Source organism: Cervus canadensis, chromosome 29 (assembly GCF_019320065.1).
Source record: "Cervus canadensis isolate Bull #8, Minnesota chromosome 29, ASM1932006v1, whole genome shotgun sequence".
Classification (NCBI taxonomy): domain Eukaryota; kingdom Metazoa; phylum Chordata; class Mammalia; order Artiodactyla; family Cervidae; genus Cervus; species Cervus canadensis.
The window spans coordinates 35,847,948-35,869,684 of record NC_057414.1 but is presented as its reverse complement, the minus strand read 5'-3'; the positions used below and the strand labels follow the sequence as shown (position 1 = coordinate 35,869,684).

Here is a 21,737-nt window from a genome sequence, read left to right as displayed (position 1 = left end):
ATTGATAGATCTTATGAAAATATAGGCCCTGGGAGTCCTAGATGAGTCTTTAAACACAATTGTCTTTACTTTGGCTGCCACAGCTGTTTTGTTTTCTTTGATTGAGAACACGTTTCAAAATTTTCTTTTTGGATGTTTGCTTTTGCAGGCAAAATTTTTCATGGCATAGATTGGGGGAAATTATATCAGAAATATATCCATTTATCTTCAGCAGTTAAATTTGTTGGTTTATATGTCCCCGATGGTCTTTCTTTATAAATAGAAAGGAAACAAACATGTTCAGTATGCATTCAGTCTCTTTTTAAATCAACCAACTTGAATTAAATTCCTCTCTGTCCCCACTGCATTCCCAAGTCTAGGTTAGAAACAAAAACCTGCAGAGACTGAAGGCTGATTCCAGCACATCGTTGTGGAGATTTTGTTCCCACTGTTTTTTCGTGAAAAAGAAAAAAATTAGTTGCTAACATTAAAATCAGTAGATTGTACATAAATATACAACCTTCTGATTCTCTTGAAAACATGGCCAACTGGCCTGCTTTCCAGCTTGGTTGAAGGGGAGGAAAGGCTGCTACCAGTGGTCAGGCCTGCGCTGCCCAGTGTCCAGCATGGCCACCCTAGTCCTACTACCATTTCTCTTGCCTGCTGGGGCCATGAGTTTGTGAGAACTAGACTGCTGGCTCTCTTAAGATAAAGACTACTTTTGTCTTGATCAACTTTGACTTTGAAGCCTTTAACCCAGAACCCAGCACAAAGTTCTTCCTTGTATGTTTGTTGGATGATATAAAATATCTTGTGGATGCATATGACATTTTTTCCAATACTGAAACCCATGCAATTGAAGTACAACTCTGCCCTAAATCTTTGATGCAGACTGACATCACAGGTGCCCCTAATCTCTGCCATTAGACCCACTACCTAAGGCCAGTTGTATGTCCCTGGGCTGTCCCTGAAGTCTTCACTTTGCCATCTGAAAACTTATCCTCCTAGCAATCTCCTCTCCAATGAAGACAGCAATGCATATCTCATGAAGTGGCTAGGAAGATGACATGAAACCATGAATGTCGAGTATGCCCCTAATTACCATTTTCATGATGTTCTTAGCAGATTTTTCTCCAAGTAGGCAAGGTTCTCCATCTTCTTAGCTGTCCATGCAGATCAGTTAGATTTTCCAGTCAAGCTTCAAGGAAGAGATTACAATTCATTTGTCTGTATTCTGAGAAGCTTCAAAGTCCATTCGCCAAGGACACTGATGAAGGGAAAGATTTTATCAAAAGCTTTGGGTTTTTATCAGATCTATTAGTGGCATAAAGGGGAAAACTAGGGTAGGTCAGAGCATATATAACTTGGGGCTCCCGGTCACCACTACATGCTAAGAACCTGAATTTCCCTGAATACTTGGAGCTAGGAAAGTAGCATGAAGTGGCTTGTGCTCCTCGGGCTGGTGGCCTTCTCAGAGTGCATAGTCAAGTAAGTATGGGGACTGTAAGCTGCATCATCTTCCTTTCTCAGATTTTTCTTTTCATCTGATTATTCTTCCACCCATCAAGTTTAGATGGGAATAAATATTTCCCTGACAGTCTTAAAGTTCAACCCTTACTTATTGATAAGTGCCTTGCTTTAGGAACTGTGGAGCCCAAGGGTCTTGGTGTAGATTTGCATGGTTGCACAACACTTGGGGTCCAGTCATGACCTATTGAAAATGCAACTCCTTACAACTGTTCAGTGCACAGTCTATGCAGATGTAGGCGTGGTCTTGTGGAATAGCACTTTTCTACATTTTATTCAACAAGTCCTCTTTGTTCCCTGTCTACTTCAGTGTGTATATGTCTATGTCTGCATCTCTGTATCACTATCATTTACCTCTCCATCTTTTTGGAATTCTCTGTGAGTGTATTTCTCTCTGTGTTGTTTTCTTTTAATTTTTCATTTGACTCATCCTTACTTCTCGAGCCTCTGAATTTCCCTCATTTATTCCGTATCCCCTGGATTCTCCTTTCAACTCCCTCTCTCTTGCAGCTTGGAGAATGATACACTGTTTTATATACAGTTTTATATCGGACAAGCAGTGTGACCACAGCAAACGCAGCAACCTCTTGCATTTCAAATTTCTCCCTTGTAAAAGAGCATGAGAGTCCCCCTTCTACCTCTTCCTTGAGGTTCCATGAGAAGGATACAGTGGGATGGCAACAGCAATGCTAATGCCTGTCATTGTTGAGACTTCCTATTTATCAGGTACCTTATATCCATTATTCACTCATCCCCAAGATATTCTGTTTGGAGGGTTTGTATTGTGACATTCCACCATTTTACCAAGGGGGAGATTGAGACACCACATGGTCATACGGCTTATCCCAGACTGCAGTACAGAAGTTGAAATCAAACCTATGTCTTTGTCATGGTATGCATAAAATTCTGATAATAATGGGTCTTATAAAAATGATTAGAAAATACACAGTGCCATTATAATGACACTTTTACCTGAACACTGACAGCTAATTGTAACTTCTTCTTTGTTTTCTTTGTCAAATGCTCGGTAAAGAATACCTCTAAGGAGAGTGAAGATCATGAGAAAAACCCACAGTGAAACAAACATGCTGAACAATTTCCTGAAGGAACATGCTTACAGACTGTACCCGACTTCTTCTCCTGGCTCAAATATAACTACTCACCCCCTGAGAAACATCCAGGATGTGAGTATTTGGGGAAGATGGTAATCCACAGTGCCCCCTGGTGCTCTAGCCTAGCCCCAGGACTCATCTGGAGGTGCCAGGTGGGATGTGGGGTTGGGGTTCCTGCAGGAGGCAGAAGCACTGGAAAACAGGGACCCCACCCAGAGGAGAACACACTCTTATCCTCAACAGTTGGTCTTTGTGACTGGGCATGGCAATTACCAGGTGGCAGGTAAAATCCATTTCTGTGTCAAAGGTGTGTCATTAGGTTGAGGGAGATTGTTCCTTCTGAAATAAGTGAGTCAGTCAGTTACAGATGAAGAGTGAACAATCACTGATCAAATGGTAGAACCAACGGCAAAGCAATTGTGAATTTCCAGGCAGAAGAATTCAGTTTACACAGAAGCAAGAACCGCAGCTGTAAAAAGTTACTGAACCCGTATTTCGTGTAAGGTCATAAGTATCTACCACTGTGGTTACTGTTTTTAGATTAGAAAAAGGGCTTCTTTTGTCTTCAAGAATGCTCATGCCGGCCTGAGAGATAGACATATTACTAAATACATGTCAAATGAAAGGGTCACCTCTATGGTGTTGATTGGATGTGTTCTGAGTTTAGAGGGAGTGGCTGAGGTTGATCAAGAAGGACCTTCTGGTGAAGGCAGTGCTAAGGCTGGGTTTGAAGAAACTACAGAGCTTCTCAAATGAAGGCACCAGGACTTCCCTGGGTGTCCAGTGGTCCTGGAGGTCCAGTGGGTATGACTCTGTGCTTCCAATGCAGGAGGTACCACTTCAACGCCTGGTCATAGAGTCAGTATCCTGCATACCATGTAGCACAGGAAAAATATATCAAATGCAAGCACCTCTGTGACCAAAGTCAGTGAGCTGCACGATGGTTAGAAAGTGATCTCAAGAGATATGTGACATCCAGAGGGAGGCATGAGTGTGGGAATAGAGGGTAGCCAGTTCTGCACTAACTCACTCCCTCCTTTTCCCTGTAGATGCTCTACGTGGGTAACATCACCATTGGAACACCCCCTCAGGAATTCCAAGTTGTCTTTGACACAGCATCATCTGACTTGTGGGTGCCCTCTGTCTTTTGCACCAGCCCAACCTGTGGTGAGTACAGACACTCCGAACCCAGACCATCAATCTCTTACCCTGCCACCCTTTTTTGCACCCTTGGCACCTGATGACACTTATCTCTTGTGTCTGCAGTCTCACACGTTATGTTCAGACATCTTGAGTCTTCAACTTTCCGGCCTATCAGAAAGACCTTCAGCATTGAATACGGTTCTGGAAGGATGAAGGGAGTTGTTGCTCATGACACCGTTCGGGTAACAGTGTAACAAATGCTGAGTCAGGACTGGCTGTGGGGTGACCACTGCTTGCAAAACAGATGCAAGACCATCTGGCAGGGCCCTTTCCAGCCTAAGTCCCGTAGATATTGGCCATCTTACCCACAGGATCCTGTCCCTGGGAGGCAGTGCCTGTGGTGACACATGAGCACACAGATTAGCTAACCCAGAGAGTGGCTTGAGATGGCGACTTGCAACTTCTTTGCCCATGAGCAGTTCAAGGTTCATTTTGCTGGGAACGAGAAGAGGGGAAAAAAGCACCCACTTTTATATTCACAGACTGTTCCAGGCACTTTCAGGTGATAACTAGTTTAGTTCTACAACAATCCCACACAGCAGTTACTCTGATTAGCTCATGTGACATGAGGAAACTGAGGTACAGACATCAAGGGCCTTGCTGAGGAAACATATGTGGTAAACAGAGGAGCTCAACTGGCTTTTCAGGACTGAAGTTGCTGTGGGGTGTTTGGGGACAGAATAAAACTGATCTGGGGACCCTCGGGGCAGTCAAGGGCTTCAGGTACCCAGACTGGGAAACTGGAGGCCTGAGAAGTTAGGGGGCCTGATAAATGAGTTCTCACTTTAGGGGGTCTTTGAGAGACTAATAAATCCTATGTCTTGCCTCCCCCAAACTGCTTGAGTAGTTGCCCTCTCTCTCTTTCTCTCTCATATACACACACACAAAGGCATACATATCCCCAAAAGTGAATTCCCCAGGCAGTAATTTCATAGATTCCTGCAAGCAAGATTGTGTTTTCAACCTGTTTTCCTGGACAGATGCAGAATCCACAACACCTTACAGAGAATGCAGTCCAATCCTGTCATTAGGTCACAGCGATGCCAAAGAGAAGGCTACCTTGCTCTCTGCTCATTTTGTCCACAAGGGGGTACTAATGGGTCCTGGCCTGACTCTTTGGATGCCCCGCCTTTACAGAAGCCACGAGGCCAATTTGACTCACTCAGTTGGTGTTTTTCAGAGGGGCAGATGTTTTAAAATTCATAGCCTCTCACAAATGGAACCCAAATTCCCCTCCCAGCTTAGTCTAACTGTCTGAGATCCACTAAAGACACAGCCCAGCCTCAATTCTTCTCTGAGGGTCTAATGGCAATGCATCCCATCCCAGTCCTAGCCTCACCTCACGTATCTGTAAGTGGGATCACTCTTCTCTCCCACAGATTGGGGACCTTGTAAGTACTGACCAGCAATTTGGTCTAAGCGTGGCGGAATACGGGTTTGAGGGAATACCTTTTGATGGTGTCTTGGGCTTGAACTACCCCAACTTATCTTTCACTGGAGGCATCCCCATCTTTGACAACCTGAAGAATCATGGTGCCATTTCTGAGCCTGTTTTTGCCTTCTACCTGAGCAAGTAAGTCTGAGATGGACAATCCATTTCTCCATATTAGCTGTAATTTGCTTTCAGTTGCACAAAATTTATGGAACACTTGAGAACGAAGTATCTTGAAAGATATTCTATTCCAAGATAACTATGGCCCCAGGGCCCTACCTGGCTGCACCACTGGCTTTTATAAATAATGTTTTATTGGAACAAAACCCTCCAACTGGGCTCAAGATCAGTAACTTTGTCTAGGGTGATGAGTGAGGAGGAAGGCTAATGGAAGGCAACAGGAAACAAGTGGAAGGAAAAGGCATTAGGATTTCCTTATGAATTTGATAAGGAAGGGGAAGCATGGTGGATATCTTTCCTTCCTTATTAGCATTTCACTGGTAATCCTGGATCATCTACCCAATTTGCAAGAGCCAGTGAAAAACAAACATTTGGGACACAAAACAAAAGTATGGGACACATTGTTCAAGAAATATTAGGCATTTCAAGACAGGGAGAGAAGAGGTGGGGTCCCTTTTGAGTGTGTGGCCCTTTGGACAGTAAAGGCCACAGGCTAGTGGAGCCAACTCTGGGTAACCTGATCCCACACCCTTAGCACTCCAAGGGCTTGATTTTTCTGAAAAATGACAAACTGGACAAGGGGAAAGCCAAAATGCTTCCTCACCCTGTCCTCTGATGATGTCTGAACACTCAGGTCACAGGAGGTCCAAGGCATCTTCAGAAGATATAATGGGTGGAGCCCAGCCAGTGACTCAGCTTCTAACCTCATCTGTGCCACTCATTAGCCAGTAACCAACCACAGTCTGGTTCCCAGTCGCTCCTAGCCTCAATTTCTGCATCTGTCGATGAGGACCTTATTAGGGCCTTGATGGGTGGAGAAGAAAATCTCTCAGACAGTGCTGTTGTTACTGTCCTCCAAGTATCCCCCCGCTATCATCTCCCTACAGAAACAAGCCGGAGGGCAGTGTGGTGATGTTTGGTGGGGTGGACCACCGCTACTACCAGGGAGCACTCAACTGGATACCATTGATCCAAGCGGGTGACTGGCGTGTCCACATGGACCGGTAAGCCTCTCCCTCTGAGGGTCAGCCCAAGGGATGCTCCACATCTGTACATGGACACAGGCAGACACTCACAAATGGATTCTCAGACAGATAGTCACACAAACATATACACCATCCACAATGACACAGACAGACACACAGACACATGGAAACACAGAAGCAGACACATATAGACATACATAGGGACACATATAAACATGCATAGCTAGTCAGAGACACAGAAGCACACACAGAGACACATACAAACACACATACACACAAACACACAAAAACATTGATACACAAACAGCCCATGGATTCATAATCCCCAGGCCTCCTGACCAGAGCTCAGAGCAGGGTCCTCACAGGGTCCAGAGAGGTCTGTGCAGCTGGGAGAGTGCTACACCTGCTGCCCTGTGAGGCGGGGAGCACGGTCAGAGGACTCTGCAGTGTGGTGAACAGGGTCAGGGAGGATTTCACCAGCCTGGACAGCATTATAAGATGACCAATTGTCCAGGGCTACCTGGGACCAAGCAATTTCTCAGTACAGATAAATCTGTTTAAAAACAGCGAAAGTCCTGAGCAAGTGGGGAAAACTGGTCTCCTTATGGAGAAGCTACCCAACAGTGGAGAGAGACTGGCTGCAGTCTTAAGACATGAAAGCAACTAATAAAAAAGACACCCCACATCCCTGGGCACAGAGTGGGGCAGGGGCTATAACTGATAGGATTCTGTGTGATACGCTCAGACAAAAGCTGACCTGTTCTTTGGAGTTTCTGTGGGCTAGTCATGTATTTCCTGGCCAGGGTCTCAGGGTCTGAGCTGGTTGTAGGACCAGTGATGGGAGACACCCTCTTCCAGAGGAGCCCCTCTCTCCCACCACTATGAGAATCTGCTGTCCCCATGAATCTCCATCTTCACTCTGGGTTTGACGCATTATTTATTCCCCACCAGATACAGCTGTCTGGATATTTCTCATTATTTTCACAGTCTTCATTCACTCATTGAACAGAAAAACATTGGACATCCACTGTGTGCTAGGCAATGAGAATAAACCTCGCCCTCACATCTAAAAAGGCAGATGCACAGAAATTTCACACACACACATAGTGAATTGTCACTTTGGTACATGCTAGACGTGAGGAAGGGTCTACAGAAAGTGACCAAGACAGGAGATGGATAAACACTGCTGGAAAGACTTCTTGGAATCTATGACAAATAAGCTGGAATCTGGAAGATGAGAAGAAATTCGCTAGTCAAGGAGGAGGGGAGTCTTCTAGAAAGGAAGATCAGCTTGTGTCAAGGTACAAAAGATCCTGGTGTACTCAAGTACTGCATTCAAGGATGTCAAGGGAGGTGCCCTGTCGAGAGCAGATGAAAAGAGTCAGGGTTTAGAAGACTGTCAGGAAGTGGGTAGCTCTGGGGAGACTCAGAGTGACCTCGATGCCCACTTTGTTCCACTGTCTCTCAGCATCTCCTTGAAAAGACAGGTTATTGCTTGTTCTGGCGGCTGTGAGGCCCTTGTGGACACCGGTACATCACTGATCCATGGCCCAAGAAGACTGGTCAATAACATCCTGAGGTTCCTCGGTGCCACGCCACGGGGTTCCAAGGTGAAGTGTCATGCCCTAGCGTCACTCCCAGTCTCCACACACAAGGATCTCCAGGGTCAACCTCTCTCCCGCTCTCTCTAACAGCACTACGTTTCATGTTTTGTGGTCCATAAACTGTCCTCTATTATCTTCACCATCAATGGCATCAACTACCCACTGCCAGCTCAAGCCTACACCATCAAGGTGAGGGGACAATACTGAGGGATGGTTCTCAAACTGGAGCTTGCAGGATCCCCTGGGCTGCTGCTGGGAGGAGGGCGCCATCTGCAGGCCATGTCACACCATTGCAGATGCTCTGAGCCTTGTGGCTGGGCCAGTGTCTCCCACAGAACCAACTACTTGAGAGTAAAGGGCCGTCTGGGACACTGATCATCCTGAAATAAATGTGGAGATGCCACACCATGCTGGCATGGTGGGAGTCACAAGGCGAGGGGAACCCTGAGGGCTTCAGTCCTCAGAGAGCTTCAGTTCAATCTGAACTCTTAGGTGCATGAACATGAAAGTCAGCACTAGCAGTCCCTGAAATAGGCCATGTTACAAGGTGAATGTCTGGGGACAATCCCAGTGTGATGTCCCATCATAAATTAACAGTCTCCCTTCCCTTCTCAAAGTTTTCCTGCTTTGGATGATAAATTACACGGTCACCCTAGATCTCGGCTGCTTCTTCCCCTTGCTCTGGCCTGGTGCCCCCTTTGTGAATTGGGGTACCCGACCCCTTTGTGGGGATGTTGGATACTAAGGTGAACAAAGGGTGCACAGTGACTGCTCACCCCGGCACAGGGTGGAGGCTTCATGTCAGCTCCCTGTGGGAGTACATAGCAGGCTGGTGGGCTCAAGGAAGGCTTTGAGAAAGGGAGGGAATTTCAGGAATTCTAAGACAACAAACTCACGGAGCCATGTGGAGGGTTGCTTGGGTCTAGGCAACACTACACTGGATTCCATGCAAATAGCATCCCAAGGTGCTCTGCACTGGGGCACTGGGGACTTGCTAGGGGTGATGAGGGCTACGGACTGACTGGTGGGAATGGGGAACCAGAGTACGTTACCCAATCAAGCCTGGAGTGACCAAAGAAGGTGAGTGTGGGCCAAAGGAGGCTCCCAGAGTTGCTGAGTTAAGTCTTCAAAAACGTTTTGTGGGCACTGCCATATTTAAGATGGATAACCAACAACGAGTTACTGTGTAGCACAGGCAACTCTGCTCAGTTATATGACAGCCTGGATGGGAGGGATATCTTTGGGACCAGGATACATAGCTACATACAATTGAGTATGTTTACTGTTCACCTGAAACTCAGAATATTGTTAATCAGCTATACTCCAATACAAAAAAAAAATTATTTAATAAAGTTTGGATCATGGGGATGCCAGAGGAGTACCTGCATTCTCTTTAGAGAAAACAACAAGCAGGAGTCAGAAGGAAACAAACAGGGAGTGAGGAGAACCAGGGGACACTCTTGTTCTTTTCTAAAAATTGTATTGAAGTGTGACTGATTTTCAGTGTCTCCTTAAGTTCTGCTGCACAGCAATGTGATTCAGTTATACACATAAAAAATACATTCTTTTTCTTATTCTTTTTCTTCTGGTTTGTCACTGGATATTGAATATAGTTCCTTACTCTGTACAGTAGGACTTTGTTGTTTATCATTCCACTGTTTCCTGAACTCCCAGTCCTCCACTCACCACACCCTTCCTCATGGCAGCCACATGTATGGGCCCTTTTTGGTTTTGGATGAACTCGCACATGCCCTGAAGCTCATAAAACCACTTGATACTTACCAAAAGAGGAAAATAAAACCAAGAACGCTGCTCGGTCTGGATATTGGGGGGAGTCGCTGATAAGGACTCAGGCTGACTGATGTGTGTCTCTGACTCCTCCAGGATTCTAGCGACGACTGCTATATCACCTTTAAAGGAAACACAGCGAGTGCATCTACAGAGACCTGGATCCTGGGTGACGTCTTCCTGAGGCAGTACTTCTCGGTTTATGATCGAGGAAATGACAGGATTGGCCTGGCACAGGCAGTGTAAACGCCTGGAATGATTCAGGAATCAGTAAGGCCACTCCTAACACACACTCACTCACACTTAGGGCACTCCTGCCCAGGATGGTGATGAAGTGTATTTGGTGGTCTGCACACCCTGTTCTCAGTAAAGAATGAAGTGTTTCACTCGTAACGGTGCTGAAACAAATGTATACCTCTGTTTGTGTCTGGGAGTGAAGGATCTAGTACCAAGTCTGAATCAAAATTGAGAGGAGCCCACTTCAACTGGCTTCAAGGGAAAGGGAGACTCATTGAAATGAGTCTGGGAATCCAGGACACAATAATCAGAGCAAATACAAAGATCTGTGACTGGACCCAAGAAATCAGAAGTCATCAGTTCTCTCTTTCTCACTCCCGCTCTTTCCCTTCCCTCTCCTTTGGGGGTCTTAGCCTGACAACTTTCTTCCTTAAGGCTTCTACACCTAGTGAGGGAGTCCAAGCTACCTGCCTTAGTATTTTGTATTCCCAAGGCATAACCTAGTAAGAAAAGAAGCTCGGGGGTATCAGAGTTCAATGGTGTTCTCTGAATGACCCACCTCAGTTCACCTGTACAGCCCCAGATCAGCCATACTGGCAGGGCCATGGGGTCCTATGACCGGCTTTACATGATCATTGGCCTTGATCCAGCAGCACACATGATTCTCAGTTTCCTCCAGAACTACATGACTGAAGCTGGGGAGATGTAGCCCCAAGGATAGCAACTGGGGGATGGTCTAGGCCATGGAAGAGCTCGTGATGACCCACCAACTCCACCACCTCCTCATTCAGAGGAATTCTAAGGGGTAACGAAATAGACTCTCTTTGTCCTATCTCAGATGATCTTATCACTGGGCTTCTCCTCCAGGGGAGATTGGGAGAGGTAGTTCCTGCAGAGCTGGTTCCCTCTTGTTCCCACACCCCAGTCACCAGCTCTCTGCCACATATGCCTGCTCTGTCCTTTCCAGTCCTACTGGTAAGTGATGGCCCCAGTGGATGCCTGAGCCATCCTCCTACCCCAGGGCCCAGAATGCCCCTTCCTTGCCCTCCAATGCTGCTGGGGAGAATGTGAAGCATGTTTTGGGGCACCCAGGGTACACAGAGCCTTCAGCCTTTTTTTTTTTTTTTTTTTTTTTTTTTTTTTAAGACCTTTATTAACAGGTGCTTGCAGTTTGTTGACTTTTTTTTTTTTGAAAAAATCAAGCTGTAAACTTTTATTACAAATTAAAAATGAGGTTCTTAAAAATCTCAACTTGACCAGATATGAAACAATTTAAAAACCTTTAAAGGTGTATTGAGAAAAAACAGGCTTTTTTTTTTTTTTAAAAAAAACACGTTTGTCATTACCAAAAAGAGACGTCTTTAGGTAAAAATAATAAAAACCCCATGCTGCATAGATAATGCAGATAGTTCTAGTTATCTGGTCAACAGGCAAAAAGCAAGCACTTAAGGTCTTCAGCTCCAATCTTTTGTTCATTTCTTATTGCTGGAATTTCATATTCATTTCTTCTTGTTGGATGACTAAACCGGATGATGGTAGAGATGGTAAGCCGGCATTTACTCAGCCCCGCCCTGCTCAGCCTCGGGAGCGGACAAATTCTCAGCTGGTGGATCGGCTGCTTTTGTCTCTTTGCCATCTTGTGGTTTAGGGTTTTCTGGGCGTCTGCGTCGGTAATTGAAGTTGCGGCGGTACCGACGTTGAGGTGGTTGCTGACCTTGGGTCTCATCTCCTTGATTTTCCTTATCTTCTTCATTGCCGTCCTCTCTGGGCTGTCTTTGGCGAGGAGGGCCCCTGCGGAATCGTGGTCTATAACCCCGATACATATTCTGTCTCACTGGTCTACCTTGTTCTCCTGCACCCTGGTTGTCAGCACCCTCCATCACTTCTCCCTGCACAGGAGGGTTGGAGTACTGTGGTCGACGCCCATAGGGTCTCCGCATGTAGTAAGGTGGGAACCTCCGCCTGCGGTAGGGCCGGCGCTGTTGGGCCTGGCCTTCGGGAGCGCTCTCCGATCCCTCATTCTTTTCCCCACTCTCACTATTCTGGTAATTCTGCTGGTAATTGCGTGGAGGACCCCTGCGACGTGGATAGTGCCTATAATGGTTACGGTCTGCTGCGTATTTACTGCCTTGCACTGGAACTCCACCAGGGCCTGTAACATTTGCTGCCTCCGCACCCTTTTCTCCTTCAACAACATCAAACTCCACAGTCTCTCCATCTCCTACACTGCAAAGGTACTTCCTGGGGTTATTCTTCTTTATGGCAGTCTGGTGTACAAATACATCTTCCTTGGTGTCATTCCTGTTGATGAAACCATATCCGTTCCTTACATTGAACCATTTTACTGTTCCCAAAACCTTCGTTGCGATGACCTTCTTGTCCCCGCCGGCAGGCGCCGCCGATGTGAGGCCACCCCGGCCGCCGCTCCCTGCGCCGCTGCCCGTCGTGCCGGGCTTGGTGTCGGCAGCGCTGAGGGCGGGGGCGGCGGGGGGGGACGGCGGGCGGCTGCTGGGTCTCGGCCTCGCTGCTCATGGTTGCGGTGATGGTGACTGGGGCCGGCTGCGGCAGCTGCGGCTCCTCCCGGGGTGTGATGGTAACTAGGCCGGCGGCGGCGGTGGGGCTGCTCAGGGCTCTCTGGGGTCCGCTCTCCGCTCCCGCTACTGATCGAACAGGACTACAGACTCTTTATTTGGAGCTGCCACGGTTAGGCACTTTTGCAGTGGAAGCATCTGTTCTTTCCACCTGGAGGCCATCAGTAGATGCCTCAGCTGAGACAGCAGGGGTCAGAGTTTGATTTCCTTTCAGAATGACTTGCTTGATCTCCTTGTTGTACAAGGAACACTCAAGAATCTTCTCAAGCACCACAGTTCAAAAGCTTAATTTTTTGGCATTCACTCTCTTTTTGTCCAGATCATACATCTATGCATGATTCTGGGAAAAAATCATATCTTTGACACTATAGATTTCTGTAGCAAAGTGAGTCTCTGCTTTTATTACACTGTTCAGGTTTTTCATAGCCGTGCTTCTTTCCAAGAAGCAAATGTCTTTTAATTTTGTGGCTGCAGTCAAGGTCCATAGTGATTTTGGAGCCAAGAAAATAAAATCTGCCACTGTTTCCACTTTTCCTCGTCTATATGCCAAGAATTGTGGGACTGAATGCCATGACTGTTGAGTATTATTTTGAGAATAGTTTTTTGAATCTTGAGTTTTAAGCCACTTTTTGCATCTCCTCTCCTCATCAAAAGGCTCTTTATTTCTTCTTTGCTTTCTGCCATTAGGGAGGTGTCCTTTTGATATCTGTGGCTGTTGATAATTCTCCCAGCAATCTTGACTCCAGCTTGAGATTCATCCTTTTCGGCATATTGAATGATGTATACTACATATATGTTCAATAACCAGAGTGACATTGTATACCATTTCATGCTCCTTTCCCAATTCTAAATCTTTCAATTGCTCCGTGTCTGATTCTAACTGCCACTTTTTGACCTACATGCAGACTTTCAGGAGACAGATAATGTGATCCTATACTCCCATTCCCTTAAGAATTTGCCACAGTTAGTTGTGGTCCACAGAATGAAAGGCTTTAGCATGGTCAGTGAAACAGATGAAATGCTTTTCTGGGATTCCCTTGCTTTCTCTATGATCCAGTGGATGTTGGCAATTTGATCTCTGGTTCCTCAAACCAGTTTGTACATCTGAAAGTTCTCAGTTCATGTACTGTTGAAGCTTAGCTTTAAGGACTTTGAGCATTACCTTGCTGGCAAGTGAGATAAGAGCAATTGAATGATAGGTTGAACATTCTTTGAAAATTCCTTTCTTTTCGATAGGTTGAAAACTGACCTTTTCCTGCACTGTGGCCACTGCTGAGTTTTCCAAACTGCTGGCATATTGAATGCAGCAAGTTTTTTTTTTTTTTTAATTATTTTTATTAGTTGGAGGCTGCTAATTACTTTACAATATTGTAGTGGTTTTTGTCATACATTGACATGAACCAGCCATGGACTTACATGTATTCCCCATTCCGATCCCCCCTCACACCTCCCTATCTACCCGAACCCTCTAGTCTTCCCAGTACACCAGGCACGAGCACTTGTCTCATGCATCCAACCTGGGCTGGTGATCTGTTTCACCCTTGATAATATACAGGTTTTGATGCTGTTCTCTCGAAACATCCCACCCTCGCCTTCTCCCACAGAGTCCAAAAGTCTGTTCTGTACATCTGTGTCTCTTTTTCTGTTTTGCATATAGGGTTATCATTACCATCTTTTTAAATTCCATATATATGAGTTAATATGCTGTAATGGTCTTTATCTTTCTGGCTTACTTCACTCTGTATAATGGGCTCCAGTTTCATCCATCTCATTAGAACTGATTCAAATGAATTCTTTTTAATGGCTGAGTAATATTCCATGGTGTATATGTAGCACAGCTTCCTTATCCATTCATCTGCTGATGGGCATCGATGTTGCTTCCATGTCCTGGCTATTATAAACAGTGCTGCAATGAACATTGGGGTGCATGTGTCTCTTTCAGATCTGGTTTCCTCGGTGTGTATGCCCAGAAGTGGTATTGCTGAGTCATATGGCAGTTCTATTTCCGTTTTTTTAAGGATTCTCCACACTGTTCTCCATAGTGGCTGTACTAGTTTGCATTTGCACCAACAGTGTAAGAGGGTTCCCTTTTCTCCACACCCTCTCCAGCATTTATTGCTTGTAGACTTTTGGATAGCAGCCATCCTGACTGGTGTGTAATGGTACCTCATTGTGGTTTTGATTTGCATTTCTCTGATAATGAGTGATATTTAGCATCTTTTCATGTGTTTTAGCAATCTATATATCTTCTTTGGAGAAATGTCTGTTTGGTTTTTTGGCCCATTTTTTGATTGGGTCATTTATTTTTCTGGAATTAAGCTGTAGGAGTTGCTTGTATATTTTTGAGATTAATCCTTTGTCTGTTGCTTCATTTGCTATTATTTTCTCCCAATCTGAGGGTTGTCTTTTCACCTTGCTTATAGTTTCCTTTGTTGTGCAAAAGATTTTAAGTTTCTTTAGGTCCCATTTATTTTTGCTTTTATTTCCAATATTCTGGGAGGTGGGTCATAGAGGATCCTGCTGTGATTTATGTCGGAGAGTGTTTTGCCTATGTTCTCCTCTAGGAGTTTTATAATTTCTGGTCTTACATTTAGATCTTTAATCCATTTTGAGTTTATTTTTGTGTGTGGTGTTAGAAAGTGCTCTAGTTTCATTCTTTTACAAGTGGTTGACTAATTTTCCCAGCACCACTGGTTAAAGAGGTTGTCTTTTTTCCATTGTATATCCTTGACTCCTTTGTTGAAGATAAGGTGTCCTTAGGTTTGTGGATTTATCTCTGGACTTTCTATTCTATTCCATTGATCTATATTTCTGTCTTTGTGCCAGTACCATACTGTCTTGATGACTGTGGCTTTGTAGTATAGTCTGAAGTCAGGTAGGTTGATTCCTCCAGTTCCATTCTTCTTTCTCAAGATTACTTTGGCTATTCGAGATTGTTTGTATTTTCATACAAATTGTGATATTATTTGTTCTAGTTCTGTGAAAAATACCATTGGTAGCTTAATAGGTATTGCATTGAATCTATAGATTGCTTTGGGTAGTATAATCATTTTGACAATATTGATTCTTCCAATCCATGAATACGGTATGTTTCTCCATCTGTTTGTGTTCTATTAGATTTCTTTCATCAGTGTTTTATAGTTATCTATGTATAGGTCTGTTGTTTCTTTTGGTAGATATATTCCTAAGTATTTTATTCTTTTTGTTGCAATGGTGAATGATATTGTTTCCTTAATTTCTCTTTCTGTTTTCTCATTGTTAGTGTATAGGAATGCAAGGGACTTCTGTGTGTTAATTTTATATCCTGCAAGTTTACTATATTCATTGATTAGCTCTAATAATTTTCTGATAGAGTCTTTATGGTTTTCTATGTAGAGGATCATGTCATCTGCAAACAGCGAGAGTTTCACTTCTTCTTTTCTTATCTGGATTCCTTTTACTTATTTTTCTGCTCTGATTGCTGTGTCCAAAACTTCCAAAACTATGTTGAATAGTAGTGTTTAAAGTGGGCACCCTTGTCTTGTTCCTGACTTTAGGGGAAGTGCTTTCAATTTTTCACCATTGAGGGTGATGCTTGCTGTGGGTTTGTCATATATAGCTTTTATTATGTTGAGGTATGTTCCTTCTATTCCTGCTTTCTGGAGAGTTTTAATCATAAATGGGTGTTGAATTTTGTCAAAGGCTTTCTCTGCATCTATTGGGATAATCATATGGTTTTTATCTTTCAATTTGTTAATGTGGTGTATTACATTGATTGATTTGAGGATATTAATGAATCATTGTATTCCTGGGATAAAGCCCACTTGGTCATGGTGTATGATTTTTTTAATATGTTGTTGGATTCTGTTTGCTAGAATTTTGTTAAGGATTTTTGCATCTATGTTCATCAGTGATATGGGCCTGTAGTTTTCTCTTTTTTTGGCATCTTTGTCTGGTTTTGGAATTAGGGAATGGTGGCCTCATAGAATGAGTTTGGCAGTTTACCTTCATCTGCAATTTTCTGGAAGAGTTTGAGTAAGATAGGTGTTAGCTCTTCTCTAAATTTTTGGTAGAATTTAGCTGTGAAACCGTCTGGTCCTGGGCCTTTGTTTGCTGGAAGATTTCTGATTACAGTTTCAATTTCCTTGCTTGTGATGGGTCTGTTAAGATCTTCTATTTCTTTCTGGTTCAGTTTTGGAAAGCTATAATATTCTAAGAATTTGTCCATTTCTTCCAAGTTGTTTATTTTATTGGCATAGAGCTGCTGGTAGTAGTCTTTTATGATCCTTTGTATTTCAGTGTTGTCTGTTATGATCTCTCCATTTTCATTTCTAATTTTGTTAATTTGGTTCTTCTCCCTTTTTTTCTTAATGAGTCTTGCTAATGGTTTGTCAATATTGTTTATTTTTTCAAAAAACCAACTTTTAGCATTGTTGATTTTTGCTATGGTCTCTTTAGTTTCTTTTGCATTTATTTCTGCCTTAATTTTTAAGATTTCTATCCTTCTACTAACCCTGGGGTTCTTCATTTCTTCCTTCTCTAGGTTCTTTAGGTGTAGAGTTAGGTTATTTATTTGACTTTTTTCTTGTTTCTTGAGGTAAGCCTGTAATGCTATGAACCTTCCCCTTAGCATGGCTTTAACAGTATCCCATAGGTTTTGGGTTGTTGTGTTTTCATTTTCATTCATTTCTATGCATATTTTGATTTCTTTTTTGATTTCTTCTATGATTTGTTGGTTATTCAGAAGCGTGTTATTTAGCCTCCATATTTTTGAATTTTTAACATTTTTTTTCCCTGTAATTGAGATCTACTCTTACTGCACTGTGGTCAGAAAAGATGACTAGAATGATTTCAGTTTTTTTTGAATTTATCAAGACTAGATTTATGGCCCAGGATGTGATCTATTCTGGAGAAAGTTCCATGTGCACTTGAGAAAAAGGTGAATTTGATTGTTTTGGGGTGAAATGTCCTATAGATATCAATTAGGTCTAGCTGGTCCATTGTGTCATTTAAAGTTTGTGTTTCCTTGTTAATTTTCTGTTTAGTTGATCTATCTATCCATAGTTGTGAGTGGGGTATTAAAGTCTCCCACTATTATTGTGTTACTATTAATTTCCTCTTTCATATTCATTAACGTTTACCTTACCTACGCTCCTATGTTGGGTGCATATATATTTATAATTGTTATATCTTCCTTTTGGATTGATCCTATGATCATTATGTAGTGTCCTTCTTTGTCTCTTTTCACATCCTTTATTTGAAAGTCTATTTTATCTGATATGAGTATTGCGACTCCTGCTTTCTTTCGGTCTCCATTTGCGTGAAATATTTTATTCCAGCCCTTCAGTTTTAGTCTGTATGTGTCCCTTGTTTTGAGGTGGGTCTCTTGTAGACAGCATATATAGGGGTCTTGTTTTTGTATCCATTCAGCCAGTTTTTGTCTTTTGGTTGGGGCATTCAACCCATTTACATTTAAGGTAATTACTGATAGGTATGGTATAGTTGCCATTTACTTTGCTGTTTTGGGTTCACGTTTAAACAACCTTTCTCTGTTTCCTGTCTAGAGAAGATCCTTTAGCATTTGTTGAAGAGCTGGTTTGGTGGTGCTTAATTCTCTCAGCTTTTGCTTGTCTGTAAAGCTTTTGAATTCTCCTTCATATCTGAATGAGATCCTTGCTGGGTACAGTAATATAGGTTGTAGGTTATTCTCTTTCATTACTTTCAGTATGCCCTGCCATTCCCTTCTGGCCTGGAGGGTTTCTATTGATAGATCAGCTGTTATCCTTATGTAAATCCCTTTGTGTGTTCTTTGTTGTTTCTCCCTTGTTGCTTTTAATATTTGTTCTTTGTGTTTGATCTTTGTTAATTTGATTAATATGTGTCTTGGGGTGTTTCGCCTTGGGTTTATCCTATTTGGGACTCTCTGAGTTTCTTGGATTTGGGTCGCTATTTCCTTCCCAATTTTAGGAAAGTTTTCAGCTATTATCTCCTCAAGTATTTTCTCATGGCTTTTCTTTTTGTCTTCTTCTTCTGGGACTCCTATGATTCGAATGTTGGGGCGTTTCACATTGTCCCAGAGGTCCCTGAAGTTGTCCTCATTTCTTTTGATTCCTTTTTCTTTTTTCCTCTCTGCTTCATTTATTTCCACCATTTTATCTTCTACCTCACTTATCCTATCTTCTGTCTCCATTATTCTACTCTTTGTTCCCTCCACAGTGTTTTTTATCTCATTTATTGCATTATTCATTTTTAAGTGACTCTTTTTTTTATTTCTTGTAGGTCTTTAATAAACATTTCTTGCATCTTTTCAATCTTTGTCTCCAGCCTATTTATCTGTAACTCCATTTTGTTTTCAAGATTTCAGATCATTTTTATTATCATTATTCTAAATTATTTTTCAGGTAGATTTCCCATCTCCTCATCTTTTGTTTGACTTTGTGGGCATTTTTCATGTTCCTTTACCTGTTGGGTATTTCTCTGCCTTTTCATCTTGTTTAGATTGCTGTGTCTGGAGTGGGCTTTCTGTATTCTGGAGGTCTGTGGTTCCTTTTTATTGTGGAGGTTTTACCCAGTGGGTGGGGTTGAACAATTGGCTTGTCAAGGTTTCCTGGTTAGGGAAGCTTGCATCGGTGTTCTGGTGCGTGGAACTGGATTTCTTCTCTCTGGAGTGCAATAGAGTGTCCAGTAATGAATTTTGAGATGGGTCTATGTGTTAGATGTGACTTTGGGCAGTCTGTACGTTGACACTCAGGGCTATGTTCCTGCATTGCTGGAGAATTTGCATGGTATGTCTTGCTCTGAAACTTACTGGCTCTTGGGTTGTGGCTGGTTTCAGTGTAGGTATGGAGGCTTTTGAATGGTCTTTTATTACTTAATGTTCCCTGTAGTCAGGAGTTCTCAGGTGTTCTCAGGTTTTGGGCTTAAGTCTCCTGCTTCTGTATTTCAGTTTTATTCTTCCAGTCGTCTCAAGACTTCTCCAACTATAATGCACTGATAATAAAATTTCTAGGTTAATGGTGAAAAGATTATCCACCATGAGGGACACCCAGAGAGGTTCACAGAGTTACATGAAGAAGGGGAGAGGGAGGAGGGAGATAGAGATGAGCAGGAGGAGAAAAAGGGGGACTCAAGAGGAGAGAGACAGATCTATGCTGTTGTCTGTTCCCAAAGTGTTCTCCATAGCCCAGACACCCACAAAGATTCACAGAATTGGATTGAGAAGAGATGGGGAAAGGAGGAAATAGAGGTGTTCTGAGGTAGAAAACGGAGAGTCAAAAGTGGGTTCGAGTAATCAACACACTCCTGAATAAAAACGGGAACTGAATATTGTATTCTTAAATGTCCAAAATTTATATCACATACTGAAAAACAAAGATTAAAAATCTAGAGTAGAGGTTAGACTCTTAAAAATACAATATTAAAAACAAAAACAAAAACACAAAAAGTTTTAGAAATATATATGAAGTTCGGTTTAAAAATAGGGCTTCTCTCTCTCTCTCTTTTTTTTTTTTTTGCAAGGTTATAGTGAAATGAAAATGAAAATTAAGGAGTAGTAGAGGAGTAATAGAGGACTTTAAAAGAAAATAAGAGAAAAAGAAAAAAAAAAGAAGAGAAAAGAAAAAAAAAACAAGAAAAAAAATTTTTTCCTAATTAAAAAATCGTAAAATTATATGAAAATGAAAGTTAAGGAGTAATGGGTGAGTGTTAGGGAATTTTAAAAGAAAATAAAAGAGAAAAAATAAAAAAGAGAAGAAAAGAATTGTTTTTAATTTAAAAAAAAAAAAGGTAAAAATATATCTAGGAATTTCTCTGGAGCTGTTGCAGTCAGTGTGGGTTTGGTTCAGTTTCAGATAGCTCCTCGTTCCAGCTTACACTTCTCAATAGCTATAGGCTCCTTCCAGTGTAGTCAGTGTTATCTACAGGGATTTTAATCTGTTGCACCGGTCCCTTCTGAAGCGGTTCCCTTTGTCTATTTGGCTTCTGTTTGCCAGTCTCTTCAGTGTCTAATTTCCACCCGGACACAGGCGGGCGGAGGTGGTCTCTTGTTCAGGTTCGCTAGTTCAGTCCTGCTGTGGGGAGGGAGGGGCGCTGCAGGCAGATATCACTGTGTGTGGGGAGCTCTCACAGTGTTCTGGCCACACTGGGTTTGCCCCGCTCACGGGTGTGTGCTCTCCCCGTCTACGCTGCTCAGGCTCCTGGCTGTTCTATATGGAGCGGGCACTGCGTTGTGTGTGGTTCCAGTTTTCGGGTATTCCACAAAAGTGCGGACTCAGTTGCACCTGCGTTTTGTGCCTTCCCCGGTGGAGCAGCTCAGGCAGCCAGGAGCTTGACGGGTGCACTCTCCCCCGGTGCGGTGCGCCTTCTCCCCTCCGCAACCCCAACCTCAGTTTCCACCCCCGCCAGTCGGGTGCATGCGCCTTGTTTAGCCGTGACCCTCCTGGCAGAAGTCGACCATCCAGAATCTCAGGAAGTCTTTGGTTAGAAACTAGAGGCCTGTTTGCAGTGTGGTAGGGGATGCCATCTTTGGGGCCGAATTTGCCCCTTTCCCCTCCCCCCTGCCTCCTGCCTCCAGCTGGGCTGGGCCGGTCTGCAGCTGGCTAGCTCTTCTCTGGACTTGCTCAGACCCTTTGTTCTACGAACGGCGGCAGTGTGTTTAGGCCAGTTAATTTTCTCTCTCTCTTTTGCTATCCCACAGTTTAAGTTGGCATCTCACAAAAGCTCCCTCCGATTGCCCTCAGGGCACTCAGGCCCGGTCCTTACCCTAAGCAATGCCACCTGCTTCTCTCCGTTCCACCCCCACTTGCTGATAGCAGATGCAGGTGTCTGGGGTACTTTTCTGCTGAGGGTTGCTTTTAGGCACGTAATCTGTGGGTTTTATTTATTTTTCCTCCCAGTTAGGTTGCCCTCTGAGATTTGAAAACTTTCCCCAGACCAGACAGTGCGAGGGTTTCCTGGTGTTTGTAAACTTCCTCTATTAAGACTCCCTTCTTGGGATAGGTCTCCATCTCTAGCTCTTTTGTCTCTCTTTTTATCTTTTATATTTTGTCCTACCTCCTTTTGAAGACAATGGGCTGCTTTTCTGGGCGCCTGATGTCCTCAGCTAGTGATCAGAAGTTGTT

At 43.4% G+C, this 21,737-nt stretch overlaps 1 protein-coding gene and 1 pseudogene across 2 annotated transcripts; one reads left to right on the top strand and one right to left on the bottom strand.

Annotated features, from left to right (window-relative positions):
- Positions 1-1,366: 1,366 nt before the first annotated feature.
- LOC122430809 (pregnancy-associated glycoprotein 1-like) lies at positions 1,367-10,215 on the top strand. Its single transcript, XM_043451680.1, has 9 exons — positions 1,367-1,467; positions 2,540-2,690; positions 3,668-3,785; positions 3,885-4,003; positions 5,201-5,394; positions 6,321-6,437; positions 7,888-8,029; positions 8,114-8,212; positions 9,908-10,215. The coding sequence occupies exons 1-9, from the start codon at positions 1,415-1,417 to the stop codon at positions 10,055-10,057; spliced, it is 1,143 nt and encodes a 380-aa protein (XP_043307615.1). The 5' UTR covers positions 1,367-1,414; the 3' UTR covers positions 10,058-10,215.
- Positions 10,216-11,373: 1,158 nt separating this feature from the next.
- Positions 11,374-12,715, bottom strand: LOC122430813 (annotated as a pseudogene). Its single transcript, XR_006266379.1, has one exon. The product of XR_006266379.1 is annotated as a Y-box-binding protein 1-like (transcript).
- Between the last annotated feature and the right edge of the window lie 9,022 nt (positions 12,716-21,737).